Raw genomic sequence first — 21,124 nt, 5'->3', positions numbered from 1 at the left:
AATGTTCCCTTTGTCTAGTGTGTTCTGTATGTCCAATAAAAATAAACAATGTAAGTCTGAGTCCAGGATCATTCCTGACATTACCGACAAAGGACAGGTCAGCCATTGGCTTCTTTTGCATTAGCAGGACGACAGGACACAACGGCAATCATAGCTGGTAACAATCTTATCAGTTCAAAAATCTACAAAAAAAGCATTTTATTGTACATCAGTGGTTAAAAACTTCAAAAGTCTTTAAAACAGAACTTTAGGTTTAATCCTATCCTGATAGATGCACAGAAACAGAGCCATATCTGAGGAGTGCTCTCAGTGACAGACAATATACTATAGGGAATGACATTTAAAGACATTTGGTTTTGCAGGTGCTCAGGGATTATATTTCTTTATTCACACTTATCATCAAACGTAAAACAATCATCAGGTAGGACAATCATTTTAAACCCTCCAGCTGTTCTATCAGCAATTAATCAAGAATACGGTTTCCTATTTCCCCACTCTTGGAGCAATTTTTAAAACTAATTCTGAGCATCCTTAATACTCACCATGGAGTTACATTACACTAGGAATACTCAAATGGCTTTACTATAGTCATGTAAGTGAATAACAGTTACAGAGGACACTGGCTAACACAGTCAAGAGTTTCTACTCCAGTAAGACAGCAAAGTAAACTTTGTGAAAAGAAGATTGGGTGAGAAGTACATAAGATCTCCTCGGAGTATCTTTACATAGAGACATTGGAATTCTCTGCGAAAAGTCTAATATATTTGAATTGCGATTTAAAAATAAGAATGGAAGCTTTTATTAGGTACAGCATATCTTAAGGGGGTATTGATGTCCCAAACAAAAACTACCACTGTGAATGTGTCCTTAAGGAATAATTTTACAGGGGGCTTAAACTCCCTCTCCTCTTCCCTTCACCCTTCAGAAGGAGAACAGTTACTCAAGAAAAGCTTTAAAAGGTCAAGAAGGAGTGTAAGAAGAAGACAGAATGAAATATTTACAGTCATAATTGCAACTCACAACTGGCAGCCCACTGAAGCTCAGCAGGTGTGGGCCTGGTCAGTGTCTGGATGGGAGACGTCCTGGGAAAAACTAAGGTTGCTGCTGTGCTGCTGGAAGATGTGTTAGTGGGGCCAGCAGGGGGTGCTCACCCTGTAGTTTGTATGGGTCCTAATGCCCCTGTACAGTGAAGGGGACACTATACTGTAAACAGGCGCCGTCTTCCAGGAGAGCGGGGAGCCCACAGAGGAGGCCCCGCTGCAGCCTCTCGGGCGAGCAGGCCTTGGGGAGAAACGTGATCTGACTTACAGGTGAGAGTAACGTAATGTGTCATGAAGATCAAAGTACCGATTGTCTTTCTATTGTGGAATGAAATTCTGGAATCTTTGTAACCAACATGAATATTTCTGGACCATTTCTTTCTGATCAACACCAATTTTCTACATTTTACTGTTTGGCATACATTCAGGACATAGGCTTGGAGCATTATACTGCTGCCTTCATAGTCTCTTCAACCACAAGGCATCACTTATTGAGACAACATTACTAATCATATATTTTTTTTAGAAAGTATGAAAAATGAGTTCATACAATGTCAGCAGGACATTGCAAGTATAGAAAGATTCATGAATCATGAATTCCATGAATCAAGGGATTCGTAAGAGTTTCTTGAGTAAAAACCTCATGAGTTGCTCACAAAGCTAATAAAATAAGAAAAAAAATCTGTATGAAAAAACTGATTGAAGTGTTCTCACAGTTTTCCTCATAAAAGCCTAAATGTGTCAGAGACAAGATTAGGAATGTCGGAAATTATCTTAAAGGTTCTAGTACAGTTTGTTGTCCCTTCAGGTGCCTTTCAAATGCTTTATTATCTGCAAAGGTGAATTGAACAAATTTGAAGGAATACGTTTTTAATCTAAAGGTGGTGTTTCTTATCAAATACTGGTCGTGACAATACCTTCTCTTCTAATACAAAATTAGCTGGAATTAACATTTTCCAAACTTAATAAAGAATAAAACTAATCCAAATTAAAATAAAATGTCCCTTAAGTGCATTGGTAATTTTGCAAGTGTTATTCTGCTGTTATTAACAGATTTGTTCTCACAATGACAGGCTAAACAAAACAGCAATACATCAAAGTATTTGCTATTATGAGTCTGCATTGAACTTAAAAGAAGTTTTCAAGTGCAGCCTGAACTGTACAATAGAATGATACAAAACACAAAGAATCATTAATCAAGGAGTGGGGTGTGCATTGCTTTCATCAGATTCAAGTTGAACATCACTTAAAACTGCAAAAGTGCAAAGTAAATTCAATTCTGATCAAATATTATGCAATGTTTTGGTAAAAACACCACAGACGTGGGACTGTAAAGGATAAATACCTAAGCAAACCTCGGGTCATCGCTCGTTTTTGCCAAATGCAGTGCAGAAGCCAGAGTCAGGCAGAGTTGAGCCGAAATACAGAGCCAGTGCCAGACAGCCTTCATGTTTCTGAGGAGAACACTTCCCTCTCGATTTTGCCACTGTCCTGTCAATCAGCTTTTAATGGCGTGCAGGGACCACGTGTTCAAACAAGACCTGTATCTTTACAACACGTTGTCCCCGATCGCAGAGACATATAAATACTGATGTACAATAAAAACAGAATAGCCTCTTTTACATCAGTATCTCATTGGAGGCAGAATACTACTTTCATTTTAAATTGTGAGCAAACAGGCATGATGTTTGAGTACTAGTGTTCCTTGCACTAACAAAATACTGAAATCGAGTCATCATTTTAAAAAAACACAATGTGCTCAGTGGTTGGTATTTCTATAACATTTTTTAAATTTGTTGATTAAGAATCTGCACAAACAGACATTTAAAAAGCTGTGATTTTAGTCACAACACAACCATACCCATCCTGTATAATGAAGAATGAAGCTGGTTGATGTTCATATGAATGAAGCAAACCTGTTTTTGAGAGCCACTGCCCAAGCAATTATCAACAGGCAGGTAGTGAAAGGACAACAGCTCTGTAGAGAACTGGACACATCCTGAAAGACAGACAATCACGAACATCTTATCATGTCCAGCCATTTCTTAAAGGACTGACAGTTTCTTTTATTTCTTTACAAGTGCTCTGCAAAATAATGACTTTACATGGGAAAAACTCTTTTGGCAACAAAAGTCATCACAATACCCTATTCTCTGTTGCAACAAATGAACTGGAAATGAAACATTCCTAGACTTAATAAAGACTAAAATGGATCAAATGTTAACCAAAAGCTATGTAATGTGTTCCAGACCCACAGAGCACTTATCTGAGAAGTGTCTCTTTTTTCAATTCTGAATGCTCCTCAACTTATTTTGTACTTGTCTGTCCATGTTCATGTATTATTGTTGATTTGAAGGTCTGATGATCTCAATACCTTTGATCTAGATCTAGACGACCTTACTTTGACCCAGGATAAAAAGATTCAGTTTTGGAAAATGTCTGATGAAGACATCGCCTGTAATCTAGAAATTACATTGACTTCTTTTAAAAAAAAACTTTTCCATAACTGAACACAATACTCCAATTGAGGTCCAAGATATACAATTTTAAAAGTTTTAAATCCTACAGTATGTGTTACCCTACTGTATTTTCACAATCATTCTTTCAGCCTTTTTATTGCTTCCAAACACTGAGTAGATATGGATTGATATAGCTTTTGTAATTCACTAATGAAGTTTTTCTCATCGGCTCTGTCTCCTATCGCCTATCAGTTTGGTCTGCAGATATTCTCTGAAAAACTGGGACTTTTTTGGACTGTGCTTCCTCAAAGCCACTCAGGCCCCTCAAACCTCTCCCTCTTTCCTTAAGAAATACAGTGGTACGCAAGAATACAGAGTTTCTGCAAGACGCACAAGCTGTCTCCTACAGTATACTGGGTCAGCCTGAGGGAACTGAGTGGCTTTGAGGAAGCACCATCATGCTGAGCAACCAAACCACTGCCGTCACCTCAGACCACACTGTTCCCTGGAAGAGTCAGCAGCATAGGAATCCACACTTTCTGCAACTTCATGCACAACAAGGTGAAAAACACCCAGGGCAGAGGGTCGGGGTCTGATCTTGCATCCCGTATTACTGATTTATTTCAGTATTTCACATGCTGAGTGACCGAGGATACTTCTGTATACATGCCACAGTTTTGAGGAATAAACACAAAGGCTGTTAACACAAAAATTCCAAAGCAAAGATAGTTTAATAGCAGCTGTGAGTGGAGCTCTACTCAGCCCCCTTCCCAGTGTTTCCAAAGCTGGATATACCGAGAGCATGACCTACACGGCCAACCTGACTGAAAGAAACAGCACACATTTAAAAAAAAACAAACAAACAAAAGAAACTTTTGTTTACTTCAAATTACTTCAAATGTAATTTTTGTGGACATAAGAATGTGACAAAAGAGAGGTGTCATTCGGTCCAGAGTCTGTGTGGTTAGTTAGTTAATAGGTCTGAGAATCTCATGGATACAGACTGGCAGCTGGTTGCGTACTCCCACAACCCCTTGTGTAGAGAAGGGTCTCCTTTTCTCTGTTTCATGGGGGCACACTGCAGGGATTTGGGGAATAACAGGGAAGAAGTAAAAACTAATTCCATAAAAAAAAATTTCTTACATATTTGATCACGAGCGTAACTATAGAACATTTCTGTGATCCCTCATGGTCCACATTGTTGGTGAGCTAGAGTTCCCTTTGCTCCTGCCCCGGTCAGGGTGTTAAAACAGTATGTCTAGAGGTCGGAGAATGATTGGTTTTGGTTACCTGGCATTTGATGGGATAGCGTTATAGCGTGGTGCAAGTCAGCCACTTCAGAAACCTTGGAATTTACTGTGGCTCAAACCCTGTTGATCATCAGCAGTCTTTCTCTCGGAATCCAGATTAACTGCAGATGCAAACAACAGGATATTTATAAGATTCAGGTTTCCAGTAAATGATCTGTGCAATCAGTGGGTGGCCAAACCAAAGACTGATGTTTGGTTTGATTCTTTTGCTTATGAGCTACACAGTATACTGAGAGGCAACTGCTGCTCCTTTCCAAAGCATCTATTTCCCAGAATAATCTTAACACAATCAGCTGATAATCAAATCCAAGACAAGCAAAAAATGAAAAATCAAACCCATGTTTTTTACTTCTGTGAGACATGGGTGCTTTCGAAATATACTGTATGTAAATAACAGAGGTGTAGGAAACTGGTTTTTTAAATTGTTTTTTCAGCTGTTGCTGCCAGAGGTCCCACAGTAAATATCGTCAGGAAATTAACGATGAAGCACTTGGTCCAATACGTGTGCAACACACAGTGACACAGCTGAAAAAAATTCCCATATGAAAGGAAAGACTTTCTTGATAAGAGATGAATTAGCTGTCACATGAATAAGTTGCAAGGACTTTGACACTATCTGTCGTGTGAACTGGAAGCACTGCAACCTGCAACCTAGACATCAACTGCGAGTGACAGCTGGATGTGACACTACATGGGCATTTAACAGTTATCTGTTCTTTTGGAGGAAGAGAAGAAATACTTGACACAATCTAAATTTCTCTTGAAATAATAGCAACAGAGTGAGCTGTCCAAATTTTGGAAGGATCATTATTCTGTTTGAGAGGATCGCTAAGGACGTTGCAGAACAAGAGGCACTTCTTTACACAAAGGGTAAGGGGAGTATCTAACAAGCTACCCAGCCATTCTTTTGAAATTAATTTGCACTTCTTAGGAAAAGTTATTTATTTGAAGATACATTCAAAGCAAAATAGCAACATAACAAATTCAATCCCATTTCTCCACGAGCAAACTCACCAAGCAGTATTAGAAAGCAGTATTTAAAGGCAACAATGTTGAAGCCGATACGCAGCCCTCCTTCAAGAAACAGCTGGATAAGATCCTTGGTATAATTTGCTACTAAATACCAAACAAGCTAGATGCCCTCCCCCACTTCAGAAACTGCAGTTCCTACTTGTGTTTATCTCCACTCACTTATTGCAGTTGTTAGTATGTGTTTTAAGAAGGATCCGTGAAAGAAATTAATGATTTATGTGTCATCTAAGTGGAGGGAGACGATGACTGTATCAGGCCCTTTAAGCCCTGAGGTAACAGCACGTATATGAAGTACGAGCCCGAGGAAGACCGATGCCGCCTGCAGACAGGACTGCTACCCTGGCACAGCCTTATCAACTCAAACACAGAGCTGGACGTGCTCTCAGCGTCCCGGTCAGGCGGGCACCAGCAAGTGCAAGCCCACAAAGGAACAAAGCAGAGGTGTCGAACAAGAAGAGACCACACGTCAGCTCGATCCCAAGCCACTGGAGGCCTCTAGAAACTTTTAAAAGTCTTGTAAATAGCCACACTAGAGGTGAATTGGGCAATTATTAACTAGTAAAGGGTTTAGGAATTAACATTTTCAGCAATTATACTTTTGTATTGTATAATAAGGGTGGTGAAGGGTGTGGTGTGTGTTACCGGGACAGTTCAGGTGCAGCAGCTTGGTCAAGGGGACAAGAGCAGTGAATCACCTGGGATTTGTACTCATAACCTTCTAGTTTCAAACCCAGAATCCTAGACACTGCGTACAATGTTTTTACTACTAGGTAAATAACCATTCATGAATGAAAGTTTAGAAATATGCTAAAGCACTTATTGACAAACAATGTAAGCCAGGTGTTACCCCAGTTTAAAGGCTGGCTAGGTACTTATCACCTCATGCCAATAATGAACTAATATATACCCTCCATGCTTCCATGTGTAGAACAAATGAATGTACAGTATGCATTAAAAATAAATAAAAAATGTATTAGTTACCAGCATTTGACAAGCTGTAATAAAGCAGTAATATACAGTATGCCTTACAGGTAACTCAGAAAATAAAGTGCTAAAAGATACCGGATCAACACAAGTGATTCCACAGCGGTGTCCAGCGTAATCATGTGATGTGGACTATGCTACAACACACTACATACATGCACACTACATTTATACACTAGGCCACACTGTCTCTAGCTACTTGTACTTGGAGCTGAGTCTGGCATGCCATCTTGCAAGTCTTGGCACAGGGCACCACAGCCGCAGAGTCAGTGAATGCAGACCAGGACCGCAGACCAACAGGGCAGATCAGGCAAAGCGTTGGATGACAACAAGGATCAGAAAGACACTTTTGCAACTGCAAGGTTAAGGCTATAGTTTGGCAGAAATGCTTAATTTCTTACATTAAAGATGCAAAATCATGAGGGATGATCTGCATGTTTACTTTGGAAATAGCTTTTCATTATTAGGGGATTTATATTTCCACCTTCAGAATTTAACCAAGCAGAAAAAGCTATGGAACTTGAAATTTTATTATATTACATTTTAACTGGGACATTGGGTTCCTAAAAGCTTAAAAATCCTTTATGGGAAAATGTGGCAAGGAGACATAAACATTTCCATTCTAGCCGAACTAAACCTGGGAAAATCCAGTTCTTTCCTAAACTTGTTTCCTTAAGCTGGTGTTGCATTCCTGAAAACTCCAAGTAAACGCACAGTAAACACTTCACAGGATATGACACACCAGTAAATGACATCAATTCCTCAATGCCGAGATTGTGCTGCAGGCACAGTCCATTGTGCAGAAATGAAAGAGTACCAATTTTCTAATCACCTGCTGCGTGATGGTGCCTTGCACCAGCGTAGCAATACAAGCAGGAAGCCTCCTCTTTCGTCTATTTACAAAGACCTCATAATAATGTATCTCAGAGCTCAGCAATAGGTCACAGAGTTAGTGTTTGTTCACTTCTGGAGCACTGTTCGATCTTATCGATCGATTGACTTCTGAACCCAAACTTGAGTGTTGAATGAGCGGGTTTTTCACTCTCTGCTGAGCCACTCTCCACACCCCAGGAAAAGAATAGACATATATTTCTCCCGCAGCTTCGGCCCAGGGTCACAAACGAAGTGGGATTGTCCTGGGTGCTGCTATGACAGAGAGAATGAAATCAGCGAGCAGCACAAAACACAAGATCTGGAGAAAAGTCCAAGAAAGAAGAGGGAAAAAACAAAGCAGGAAAAGAAAGAAATGGAAAGATGCCGATCAGGAGCAAGTCAGTCAGCACCTTGGCAGCTACATGAGTCACCTGTCTACTGTACTTTGAAGACGGTACATGTCCGCCCACTCTGCTGGGACTTTGACTCTTAACAATGACGTAAGTTTAACACCAGTCCTACAGTGTCCCTCTGAAAACAGAACACTGTTCTGTCATGAGTGGGTTGCATGACTGTTGTGGAAAACTTCCCCCACAGACTGTAAAAAAACAATAGGAAAAATCGGCAACAGAAACTGAACGAGAAGATTAAGCTAATGACTGATTTCTTAATCAATTCATCAGAACACCTACTAGAGGGGATGCTTGTATCTAGTTCATCTGGTAGGGATACAGTAGGCTCTGAGGTACACTGTGAGATGCACGCATATTGAATAAAAAACAAAGGATTCTGATTTCAGAAAGACTGAAGGAATGAGACAAGGAAGAGTGGACTAGGTTAGGTCTGGAAGAGAATGGGAGACAACAGCTTAAAGAGGCTCTTCTTGCTTGAAGCAAAGAGATTTACCAAATGTCCAAATGGTTTTATACATTATTAGAAAAAATATAGAAAATGAAGAAAGCACTTTTATAAAATAATTCAAAACTAACATAATACATGTAAGGACAGGCAGTGCTATAGAATAAAATGCAGGGGGAAAGGCCAAGAGACAAGTGAGGCTAAGATATCAAAGCAGAAAAGACAATGTTTTGTAAAAGTGACCCATTTTCACTAAAAAATACTGGGTTGTTAAAGGGAACTATAAAGTGGTAATGACAAAATATTTATTTTAAAGTTATAAAAATGCCTTCTTTTTGTTTCTTGAAAAGTGCTAATAAAAACGTTTTCTTCCTACCAGCCAATGTCAAATAAAAGTAATTAATTTAGAACATATACAGTATGCATTTATATGTCAGATGGAGAGTGCAAAAAGAAGTCATTGCAGAGAAAATGTGATTATAAGCTTCTTCCTTGCTCAGTGCATCACTTTGTGAGTATTGTATCTAAAGGAAATATCTAGTAATTAAATAGGAAAAAATCTAAATCACACACTTTCGAGCGATTTCAGCTTTTTATCTGGATTTGAGCCTGTGTTGATCTGCCTATATACTTTGACTTTAATTCATTACTCATGCCTTTGAGTACTGCAGCTAAGCAAAGGCTTCTCTAGACTGAATAACAAAGATGTGCCACCTTCCTGCAGGTGATGAAAGGAGCTTACTCAAGCTTGGTATTCTCCGTATTGCAAAGACTTGGAGCTGGAAAACAGCAAAACAAACTCTACTGACATCAGCCCAATTCCTTAATCATGTCCCATGGTGCAGCTTGCACCCCCTCAAGGGGAATTCAGCTGCTGACCTCTTGAGCCCCACATCTTCATATCCCGTCAACCCAGCAAAATGTCCTAACTCCAAATCGTTCAAGGCATTTTCAACACCTTGTTGAAAACTGTGGGCTGGGCTGTATCAAATATCATAGCTATTCTAATACAGCATTCTATCGGTAATGAAAGCCTGGATATCAACATTAAACCCACTAATAACATTTGAGAGACCTTGCTTGTACGATGAAATAGAGCAAATTACGTCATTTCAGTCACAGGAATAGATCTGAAAATAAAACAAAAACCAAAGCAATAGTGGATAACCAGATGTTTGTGAGTTTCGTGCCTGCTCATTTAATGATAATGCATTCTTTTCATTTTCATTTCAGAACATGATGCATCTTCTGTGTCTGTGCTACGGTTCATTTAGGATCAAGCAGAAAAAAAGCAGAGGACAAACACCAGAGTATCCAAAATTCTGAACAGAGGAAACAGCCATTACTATCGACATGGCGAATACTAGTCAACTCTATGGGCTCCAGGCCAGAGCCTTCTGGGAACAGATGAAAAGGTGTCTCCTCCCAGATACTGCACTAGCCTTTAGCTAAAGACAAATGACTCAAGAGGTACCACTGAGGTATAAAAGGCAAAAGTCTTTTTTTCTCGTCATTGTTTGCATTATAGGGCAGAGCAGTGGTGAGTATTTTTCATTAATATAAAATCGTACGATTTTACTGCGCAAATGCACACATCATCAATCAGGGTTTTTTTGTGTCGTGTTGCTGCTGCTACTTTGTTGTTCACAGCCTCTCTGTGTTCAGCTTGCTTCCAAACACCAGCCACGTGCTGGCTGTTCCCCAGCAGAGCAACGATACAGCCTGCTCAGCAGACCTCTGCCACGCCCCAGAGCAGAGTGACGAAACACAACACGCTGACAGCTTGCAGTTATCACCGGGAATCATCCGAGTAACCAAGCTCACATCAATGACTCACATCCTGAGAAAAACTCTCGGCACAAATAACAGCTGCCTCACAGGCTAATGTGCCTCACCAGTGTGTTATTTTAATTGATCCTGGTGAGCGTCCCCTTTGTGATTTCAGCAAACTCTGTAAGGCATTTTAAAGGAAAAACACACCGAGAAAGAGCAACCGTTGAGATCCCAAATAATTTGTCCCCAGAGGTGGTTGGAATGACTTCTCTTTACTTGTTGTGTGGCATGAAGGCTTGAACAAGCAAAGCATTTTTCTTCTCGGGAGTCTGCAACACAAGCTAGCATCAAAACACTGAAGCTCTTGACCACACAACCCAGCACAGACCCCACAGCACAGCACCGGGACCAAGAGACTGCTACAGACTTAAGTTTATCGACAAAATTATGGTTTGAATAATTAAACAAAAAACAGACCTTTTGCAGTTCTTAGAATTTCATCATAATGAGGAGGAGGTTTCTCCCTAACCTTTTGAGTTCAGAAATGAGGCTAAAGAACCCATTGAAAGCAAGCACCCATTTCATGTAAATTGCTTATGCAGATTATTAATTTAGTGATCAGCAGAAAACATTCCTCATCTGTGACAGCTGTCCATAGAAATCCAGTTATGCCCCGATAAAAGTGTATTCTGGAAATGCTGGTATTATTCCACTGTCTATGTACAGTACTGAGCTAGACTGACAAGAACAGTACAACACAGCCCTCGGGGAGATTTACTCTGGTCTTACTGGCAACCCATAGAAAACGTAAAGTACCAAGATTTAAAAGGGTGAACGTCAGGGTTTCACTAGGGTAGCACAAAGATACCACAGGGGATGTTACGAGCAGATGGAGGCTAACTGGCCTGTCTAGCTTGTTCTGTTGCTAGTAAGTCAGTGATCCCCAGATATCTGGCAGCAGCAGGACCTAGAGACAGAAAGGTGAAAACATGGTTTGTGTGTCACATCACCTGAGTAGCCGCACACAGGCTGGGCCACCTGGTCAGAAAGCTGTGCACATCGGCGCCTGTGCACAGCCCAGCTGGGTCTCCACGGGCCTTCACCCAGGAGGAGCTGCAGAGCATCAAGACGATGAGAAGAAAGGGCCGGGATTTGGAATGAATATTATACACAGGGTGTTCACTGAGCACCCAGGGCAGGGTCTATATTAGGCCCACTGCTTGTCCTGATTTCCAACAACGATCTTGCCTCCGACATACTTCATCACGGAGGACACACTCATAGGAAGGACAGCCTACACTGTGGGGAGGAATACAGAACACTCAGGGCTGGAGAGAAGCCAGCGCAAGGGCTATGTCCAGGGTGTGAAGACAAACCCTCCAAACGGTTTGAGTGGGGAGCTGTGTCGGAGTGTGAGCTGGAAAGGAACAGGTTTTCATGCTGGAACGTAGAGGGGGAGAAGTCTTCAAAATCCTGAAAGAGTGAGAAAGTTGCAAAATGAGTTATTTTGTACTCAGCGGCAAGAGCAAGAGGTACAGAGTGGTACTAAAGCCAGGTCCCTAGAAACCTTCAAAAACAGCTGGATTGTTCCCTAGAAATCAAACAGGCACAATGACGCACACTGCTTCTTCTGGCTTATAGCTTTCTGTTCTTAAAAAGATTAAGATGAAAATTCTAACTAGACTCTAAATAGTCGAAGCATGGGGATGTTTCACAGGTTAACAAGTTTGCGCAATTAAAACGTCACAAAATTTAAACAACGGAATGGGGGTCATGCACATATAAACCACAGACCGCGCTTCAGTTCAATGACGCGACTTCACGCAAATCGTTTTGTTATACTGCCCTCTGGTGGACAGAAAAATGAACTCCGTACCAACACAGCCACGACATCCAAGATTCATTGAACAGGCCAATACAGGCGAACTAACAAGCTACCCGACTGGAACTTTTTTATGTCTTTATTTCTACTCAGAACTTGGAGGTCTAAAGTTACTTATAAAACTCATAAGTTAAAAGGCAACCTCCAATATAGTAAGAGTGAAAAACAAAGAGCAATAATTATTCCAATTAGACCAGTTAAACGTCCATTTATGTAACAGAGCTCAGCTGGCACAGAATCCAGCAGGCACGGGGTCCTCAGGCCAGAATAACAGACCATTATATAAAAGCATTAAACAAATGAACTGGTTAATTGATTATAAAAATAAACTCTTCAGTGTTTCATCGATTTCCTAATACTTTGGCATGCTCTCTCGGACACTGAAATACTGTCCCAATAAACGTGAATTCAGTGACATGTGAATTGCTCTTCTGCATATAGATCTGCAATGGCACAATTCTGTATGCACAGCAGCACACACAATCTGCAAGCAAAAAAATAAAGTGGAAAGCGTGGGAGAGTGGAACAAGCCATCCAGCCTACGACAGCTTCACGGGAGAAACTGCAGGATGAGATCCTGGATCAATCGGCTCTACCCACTAAACAGGAGTGTGGGCCTGCCCCGCTCGTTTGTGACTGCCCTGAAGTGACAATCAGAGCAAGACGTAATTACTCAATAAAAGCCTTTACACGTCCTTTAACTGTGTTAAATCACATTTGAAACTGTTGTCATCTGCAGTCCCTTGGATTTGGACAGTGAACTCCAGAGGCATCAGCCCAAAAGGTTGTTAGATGGAGCTGTCTGGAGTCTGCTCAGCCACGCAAAGTAGCAGAAACTTTCAGAGTAGGAGAAAACTGGAGATCTAAAAACTCGAAGGTTTAAATGAAGTAAACAATCAATATCCACAATACAACCCTTTATAATGCACCAATTAAATTAAATCTACATAGTACAAATGCAATTTAATACAATGTTAATACATAAAAAACTGGTTACATAAGACACATTATGTAAGTATAACAGAATGTCTTCACAAAATACATGACTGTATAAAACCATACAGATCAGTGCATTAACATGTAGAGAATTTTCCATTCATTTCAGCATGTTAAGGTAACTTCCAGTTTGACAAGCATTGTATCCAGTACCAAAGCAGATGTTTTTATAATTTATTATATGTACTCCCTTTTCATGATATTGTTTCACATTACTGCTCCTTGTTCATAATATTCAATATTAAAAATAAAAAAACCCATACCCAAGTCTAGCACTTTTCATAGCCTCTAAAACAAAACTGTAAAAATTTCCTGGGAATGATATGATTTAACAAAAATTGAGCATAAGTTCAAAAACAAGACAGAGAAAGCAACAATACTATAGGTCTGACCATCACAGAATGTGTTTAATCTTTCTGTACCATTGGCACAACAACGTATACAGGACTTGAATACTGCTGCAATTGTCTACATGTGATACACACTATAGTACAGATTTGGACAATGATCTCTGTATTTCTATGTAGATATAATCCAAGTAATTTTGCTCTGTTTACCTGTTGTGTTTTATTATACATTAAAAAAATGAAACAATAAAATTCAAGGCAACATGGATTACAGTCGTAGTTCAAAAGTTAAGGCACACTCAACATCAGTACAATGTCATTTTCCCCAACCAGCAGCATCTATTTAACATTCTTAGTTTAGTATTTCAAAGTAGTATCCGGCAGAAGATTGAACAACAGTCTATCCTTAAAACACCGCTTCACAATTCAAATGCAAAAAACAGAAAATAAGACTCGAATTAACCAATTATCTAATGAGATCAATTATTTTCATTGGTTCACCAGCACAGGTAAAGTACAGTAGAACTATACGAAAGGCCTTTCAGATACTGTGGACAAATATTTACTGCTCCAATGAAACAGCCATTTGAAGCAAAATGAAGTTCTAATATTATGGTGCTTTTTGACATAAAAATGCTTCTGTTGCTGACTGGATTATTCTGTGGTGTGCTGGAACATTTTTCCCCAAAACACAACAGGGTCAGAGGTCCAGTTTGACACAGTAAGAAAAGCAGCAGGAGGTGTTTCAGTTTGAAATGACAGTTCGGGCTAATTTGAAAAACAAGACTGGTTGAAAAAAGTAGTTTAGAGTTGCTCTCTTGGAAAACTGCTCTCACCAAGATGAGTTGGGGCTCTTAAAATCTTTTGCAGCTGTAATTTTTTATAAAAATACATAATTTAGAAGTGAGAACTGAACTCCTCTTTAAACATGCCAACAAGAAACCTATTCCTTTTGAGCCAATGTCCCTGCTGCACATGCTGAGGACCATGGTCCCTACTGCCCTGCTGGGGAGACTGCGGTACATATTTCATTAACACTGTTCATTGGACAACTGTGGGAACACAGTTCTCTAGTGAAACTGCTCAAAAGAGCTGTGACCTATCCCTGATAACTACCCACACAGGGACCTGTGCCTGACTCTTTTACCAATGTAATAGCATGCACAAGGGTTCACAGGCCTGTACCAGCTGCTGTTAAAGGATACACGGTTATAAACACTGGAATTCACCCACTTTCTTACCTCGAGTACATGCAAGTGTATGGAATAGGTAAAATGCACTAACCACTAAATATCCACCAATGACTCTGCTGCAGAGAAACTGGATTGGAAGCAGCTTCTTCAACGTGGTTAGTTTACTTTTCAATTTTGTATAAAGGTTTGGTTTTTCTGTTGTCATTAAAGAGAATCAAGTTGATACTTTACACTTACTGAACTGCTTTAATCAATAAAGAATTAATAAATCTATTATTTATCCAAACACAGATGGTATAAATCCCATGACTAAAAAACTTGTATAAAAAATATCATTTTGTTTAGCAAAGAACCCACAGTCTTTGCACAGGTGCTTGGCTTCTGAAGAAAACAGTCAGCTGAGCCTCGGACTGAACAAGACAATCGAGCAATCCCTGATCATTAAAAGACTGGATTAAAGCCAGTTCAGGCATACTATACCGGTAACTAACTGCATATTCAACCCAAAGGTTTTAAATAATGCTGTGTGTGAAAAATAATAATATAAACAAAAAAACACTAAGGACATATGTCAGGATCACATAAAGATACATCCATTTACTTTGAAATATCTGGAAAAAACAATCTAATTCCTGCCAGAATAAAGGCAGCCCTACACTAGATATAAAAACCTGCAGTATGCAATGAAAACTTGGGAGCAAGTGAAAAACCAGCTGGTTTTATTTCCCATTATCTGATGGGCATGTTCCAAATAATATATACCCAACAGAAATGTTTGAAAATGTGTACTAAGTTTGAAATGTAATCCAGTTAATACAATTTAGCACACGGGTACACATACTCCTGAAACTACGTGTTAGAAAGCAAGAAAAGCAATAGTATGTACTGTAGGTATTATCTTACCACTCTTTCCAGTTTACTTATTAGCTTTTTTAAGCCCCTTATTGGACAATAACACGTGATACACACATACAGAATAGTCTGTGTAGTCATTTTGCACAGAGCAGATATGAAGGTAATGTTAACTGGACTTTTTTAAAAAGCACCCCTTCCTAGTATTAATCTGCTGACAAACAATGAAAGGTATAATCACTTGCACTTTGTAGCAATGTTCCTATTGAGATGAATGTTTGTTCGATAAAGTAAAAAAAAGTCAGCCTGCTGTTTTATGCTCTTCAGCGCCGCTGAACCAGACTAATAATATCACAGGCCCTTGAGCACCTCAGAGTCAAACTTCCATAACCTACCATGCGTTAGGGAAAAAAGCACAAATCTTAAACCCGTCACATTCTTGATTAGCAGGTTCTAATCAAGAACCTTGATTACATTTTCGATCACCAGTTTGCAGTTTTATCGTATTCATGTCTGTAGGCTGGCCTCAGTAAAGTATGCACTACGATACCCTTGTATGGCATTTACCTACAGGGCCATTTTTGAAAAAATCATCCAACAAACAACAGTTGTTTATAAAGTGAAAGCCACCTCCAGTTTTGTGACCAGCTCAAAGATTCTTTCCCTCTCCACTAACATGATTCTGTCAACAATTAAGGTTACTGGACATAAAGAGCTATGTAACTACTATTAATCACCAAGTAATCACTATGTTGTAGTTACAATGTAGCATCTGATGAACTCCTTTCGTAATGAAATGTTGCAATACTGCAGGACTGGTTTATTATCAAATTTGTGTTTTCTCTTGGTATTACAGTGGTTTTAACAGAAAAGAGTCAAAGCCATCTTTAGCTCTTAAATACATAGCTATTTCTGCCTTGTAAACTGCAGCCATAATTATAAATATACACTCAAGTGTGTGTTTATAAACACAATCTTCACCATATCATTTGACTAAATGTTTACCCCCAGAAGAAACCATAAAAATAAAACCAAACCATTCCCTGTTATCCATACTAAATGCTAAATCTTGCGCTCGTGGAAATTCAAGTATCCCTTCAAATCAAGAGATGGGAAACTCCTGGCCTCCAGCCACTGGAATCAGTTGTAACTGGGATGCCTTCCTATTGCCTGGCTCTGGAGCGTGTGTTTGCCACAGGCTTGGTCCTCACTTTCCCTTCCCCCTCACTTCTTCTTGGGAGGCTCCACTCGGATCACAGGCCACACTCCACATATGAACTGCGAACAAAGCCAGTGGTCAGGTCAGTAGGGTCTTCACTTCAAAACCGTACTTGAACTAAGCAGCACTTACAGATTTTATTGCATTCAGGCATGCACTGCTTCCATCAGTACAGCACCTTGCAGCCAGACATGTAAAAAGAACTCATTTTACAGCGCAGGAGTGGCATGACACCATGCACTTCTAAAATGCAGCGTCCATTCGGGAGGGCGATCCATTTTTCCATATACCTTTTGTACTTGTTTCCTTATTTTTCATAAAAAGAAAAGAGAATAAACGTACCTTTACATTTGGCCTGTGCTTGAGGTAGGTTGTTCGAGTATGGAGGCTGTGAAGAGGTAGGAAAGCAAACTGAATTGCAGTTTAACACATTCTTAAAGAATGGAAAAAATATATCTCTCAGTACTCAGCTATACAGAACAGTGATCTCCGCATTCTTTAGCATATTCGGTTACCACAACTGCACACTATTTTACAGCTATCCTCACGGCAAAAAGGTTTGATGCCAGATCAACAAATTATGACCATACTGTCACTGTCTGTATACCATACTACTCTTCTGATTGCTCTTTAGCATGACGGATATACAGTATTACTCCAGTAACTCCAGTAACCATCTACTGACCGCTGGTAGGAAATTCTTACCTAAAAAGAATGTGCAGGTAGGACCCCAGGCCTGTCAGAATGTGCCACCAGGCGTGAAACTGGGTGACTGCACCGACAACAGCAGGGAGCCGCTGACGAGCTTCCCTGGAGGAGAAGGACACGTGCGATATAAACTGGACGCTCTTAGCCAGTCAATACAGCAATAACAAAAAGAACAAGTGAATCAGTGAATTCAACCAGCATGATTCTGAAGGTGCTTAAGTGGGAGGTTTTTCTGGTTGCTTTCTGGCCGCAAACCTGTTTCAGCAACTGCTGTTATTGGTGACATACGACACACTTTTGTACACAAGAGTGAAGAACTGCACAGCTTGATTCCAAACCAAGCACATTATTAAAGATCTTACTGCAGAAAAACTCATTTCACTTTTTGAAGTCCTGTAATTCTATTCAGCAAATGGTTTCTTACCTCAGGGTATCACAGAAGATGTTGTCTATGTTCCACAGTACAAATCCCATCATGAACACACTCAGGGATGTGTAGGACAGTGGTCTGAGCCAAGGGTACACCCTGACAGCAGGATAATAAATATTTGGGATTATATGTTATGGCACCTTAAGTAATTAAGAAATGCATTAAAATGTATACAATTTTAACAATACGCTTTACACCATCAGTCTGATACTTACCATGTAACGATGAATACAGATCGCAGAACTAGGCATGCCACCAGTATACCATACATCACCTGGGTGAAAACAGATACAGAAATCTGCATTCATAAATCTAGCAACTTTAATGCTCAATAATAAAAAAAAAATTTCCTTTAAAGTACAAAATATTTAAGTCATGTTTCTAAGGGACTGGTACAGGCTGATGTATCTTGCTAACCTAGAATTCACTAGGAGCAGCAGATACTAATCAGGTTCATTCTCCACTTCCTCTCTTCTAGTGAATGTCAGTGGTTGAACACACTGTTCCATGTTAAGACACTGACTTTGTATTTGCTCCTTTAAAAGATCTGCATAGCTGTGTATCTTTTCTGCTCCTGCATACCACAAAGCAAAAACCCACTTTGCTGTCCCACTGATATGCCTTGCTCTTCTGAGCCCAGGTTTCCGACTAGCTTGCTTCAAGCTGCAGAGTAATTTTCTTCAGAACAGTGGGTGATCAAATTAAAATTTTCTACCTGGGCAATTCACTTCATTCAAATAAAACACTTATTTAATGTAGCAGGAAAGAGATTTGAAAAAAAAATGTAATTAAGTCTCAGAATCGTTCAGTGATCCTGTCAGTTACTCAGTGTTAGTATTTGTGCTGGCTCTGTTACAAATTGTAGGATTACAGGGTGACTGCAGATTTTGAAATTAATTCACTTGATTCTGCCAATTAAAAAATACATGCATTTCCACTTCCCTAGTAAAATTGCTCTCTTTGTCATCCTGAATCATTGTCATGACATCAGTGTCTTAAAATAGGTGGAAGGCTAAAGCTGTATGTACTGTGCAGGTTTATAAAGCTTAAAGGTCAGGTAGGGTGGTCTGCAGACCTGTATTGTACTGTACATAATGCTTTACTGCACGGAAAACAGTACTAAAACTTTATATTGTTTTTAGAAGCTTTATAAAGCTAAATGTTGGTTTTAATTGTTTTTGGTAACATAAAACACTATGATATTTTGACATTTTTGCAATGAGTGAAATTTTCTGCAATATTTAAATATAAAAATCAATGTACATCTTAGGCACAGCCTTGAACTGCCGCTGCACAACACAAACTGAGATAAGCCTTGTAGCGTCTTTCTTTACTTTAATAAGGCTTCACAGCACAAATTTTTGTTTTTATTGGTACCCTCCTCATTCATTCTCTCTGCAAATTCAGTCGCAGTGGGTGAAAACGAATATATTTAGTTACGTATGCACAAACTGGCTCCTGTTTAAAGCCCATTTTTCTGGCATTCAGTTTATCATCAGGTGTTTAAAATGCATCACAGTGGCCAAAAGGTAGTGAAGCAATCACAGCTGACCCTTGCTACAACATGATCACTTGATTTTCAGATTACGAGTCTGAAGTTACATCTTAGCTAAGAAGAATTTACATTTTAAACTTTAAAAGAAGAAAGGTTTACTTTTGAATTTCTATTGTTTATTTCCACATATACTGAACACACACCAGAATGTCAGCTGGCACTGAATGAAATTAAAAATGAGCTCAAGCTACAGAAGCAGGCTAGAAAAGATGCACTTTGGCAAAATTCCTTTATATTATTTCTGCATTAACCTGCATCAGGTTACACATATAAAAAGAAGCAGCTCCCACAGGAATACATCATAATTGCAATATTCTGTCAGCACTGTGGTGCGTAGCACATTTGTATTGATCTGACATGTACATAACTACAAATTACAGTCAGGGGAAAATAGGTGATTACAGAAAAGTGGTATTTTCTTATCAATTTCTAGGATGGAATTTATAATCAATCAAGTCCAATTTTCAAAAGTAGATCAATTCTCACAAACCCCTTGTATTACCAATAAGTAACTATTACAGCTTTTCAAGGTTTTACAGGGCACAAAGAGTTATAGATCCTTCTCATTATTCATACTATTTAAATATGCCATTTTAGGCTGTGGAGTTGAAGAATGGCATTAAAGAAAAATAGCACATTTAAAGTTTGTTTAGTAAAAGCAAGCCAAAACCTTCCATAACAATTCAGAAGTCTATCAAGTCTGAAATGTAAACAGGCATCACAATTTGTCAGACATCTAATTTCCATTTGCAAAAAGCATGGTGCAGAAAAGGGCAAGGAAATGCATTTGAAGAAATGAATGCTCTAAGGCACTGTTTATGTTTTTCTATGAGAAATACAATCAGAGCTTTGGGTCATACTAAATAAAAATGTCATTTGCTCAAAGTAATTAAAAACAGTATGCTTCTGATAAATACAACATATATTGCAAATACTACACAGGTAAATGTTTTATATTATTTTAATACCTACACAGTCCTTAACATCATATAGCTTTTGAAAACAAATACTTCAGCTGTAGAAAGGGCACTACAAAATAGTATTTACAAAGGCCAAATAATGTACACAAAAGTCTAAAGAAGAGTTACTGCACACAATAACATTAAGATTAAATGCAGGCTATACTAATACCTTATAATCTATAATTGGGTTTAGAAAAACCACTGCTCTTTAAATTTAGCAGAAAAGCACAGATGCCAGGCAGACCAGCACTATGTTCAAAGTAATACCAGCTGCAGCAGCACCAGCTATATAAGGGACTGCAGCTGTTGTAAGGACACTGGAACCCAACACTCTTCTAAACCTCCAAGACGAGCCGTGAGAAGTGAGTTTGAGTTTGAAAAGTGTTCTCGCCACTATTTAGTTCTATGTATTCAACAATCTTTCTCAGAACACCCCTTTTGCATTTTAGCCTATATTATAAATGAAAATGCTTTCATATCCCCACTTTATCTTTTTTCCATAAAGTTCCAATAAACCACAGTAGATTTCCATTTTTTTACTTAAACCTGAAGATTTGTAGAGTGTCTATCTTAACACTCAGCACATACTGTGCATTTGGTAATATGCTGAGACAAGAAATGACTAATTTGATGCATTTATCAATATATTTT

General features: G+C 39.1%; 1 protein-coding gene across 1 annotated transcript in view; it reads right to left on the bottom strand.

The window, feature by feature from the left end:
* Positions 1-13,115: 13,115 nt before the first annotated feature.
* Positions 13,116-21,124, bottom strand: part of acer3 (alkaline ceramidase 3) — a 28,847-nt gene continuing 20,838 nt past the window's right edge. Inside the window, exons 7-11 of the mRNA XM_088922405.1 lie at positions 18,172-18,230; positions 17,951-18,052; positions 17,524-17,628; positions 17,161-17,206; positions 13,116-16,877 (exon numbers count right to left, since the gene is read on the bottom strand). Of these exons, the coding sequence (XP_088778531.1) occupies positions 16,824-16,877; positions 17,161-17,206; positions 17,524-17,628; positions 17,951-18,052; positions 18,172-18,230 (366 nt within the window). The 3' untranslated portion in view covers positions 13,116-16,823. The remainder of the gene's footprint in view (positions 16,878-17,160; positions 17,207-17,523; positions 17,629-17,950; positions 18,053-18,171; positions 18,231-21,124) is intronic.

This window comes from Atractosteus spatula, chromosome 7 (genome assembly GCF_055471065.1).
Source record: "Atractosteus spatula isolate fAtrSpa1 chromosome 7, fAtrSpa1.hap1, whole genome shotgun sequence".
NCBI classification, from domain to species: Eukaryota; Metazoa; Chordata; class Actinopteri; order Semionotiformes; family Lepisosteidae; genus Atractosteus; species Atractosteus spatula.
Note: the sequence above shows the minus strand (reverse complement) of the source record. Positions and strands in the feature narration are given on the sequence as shown.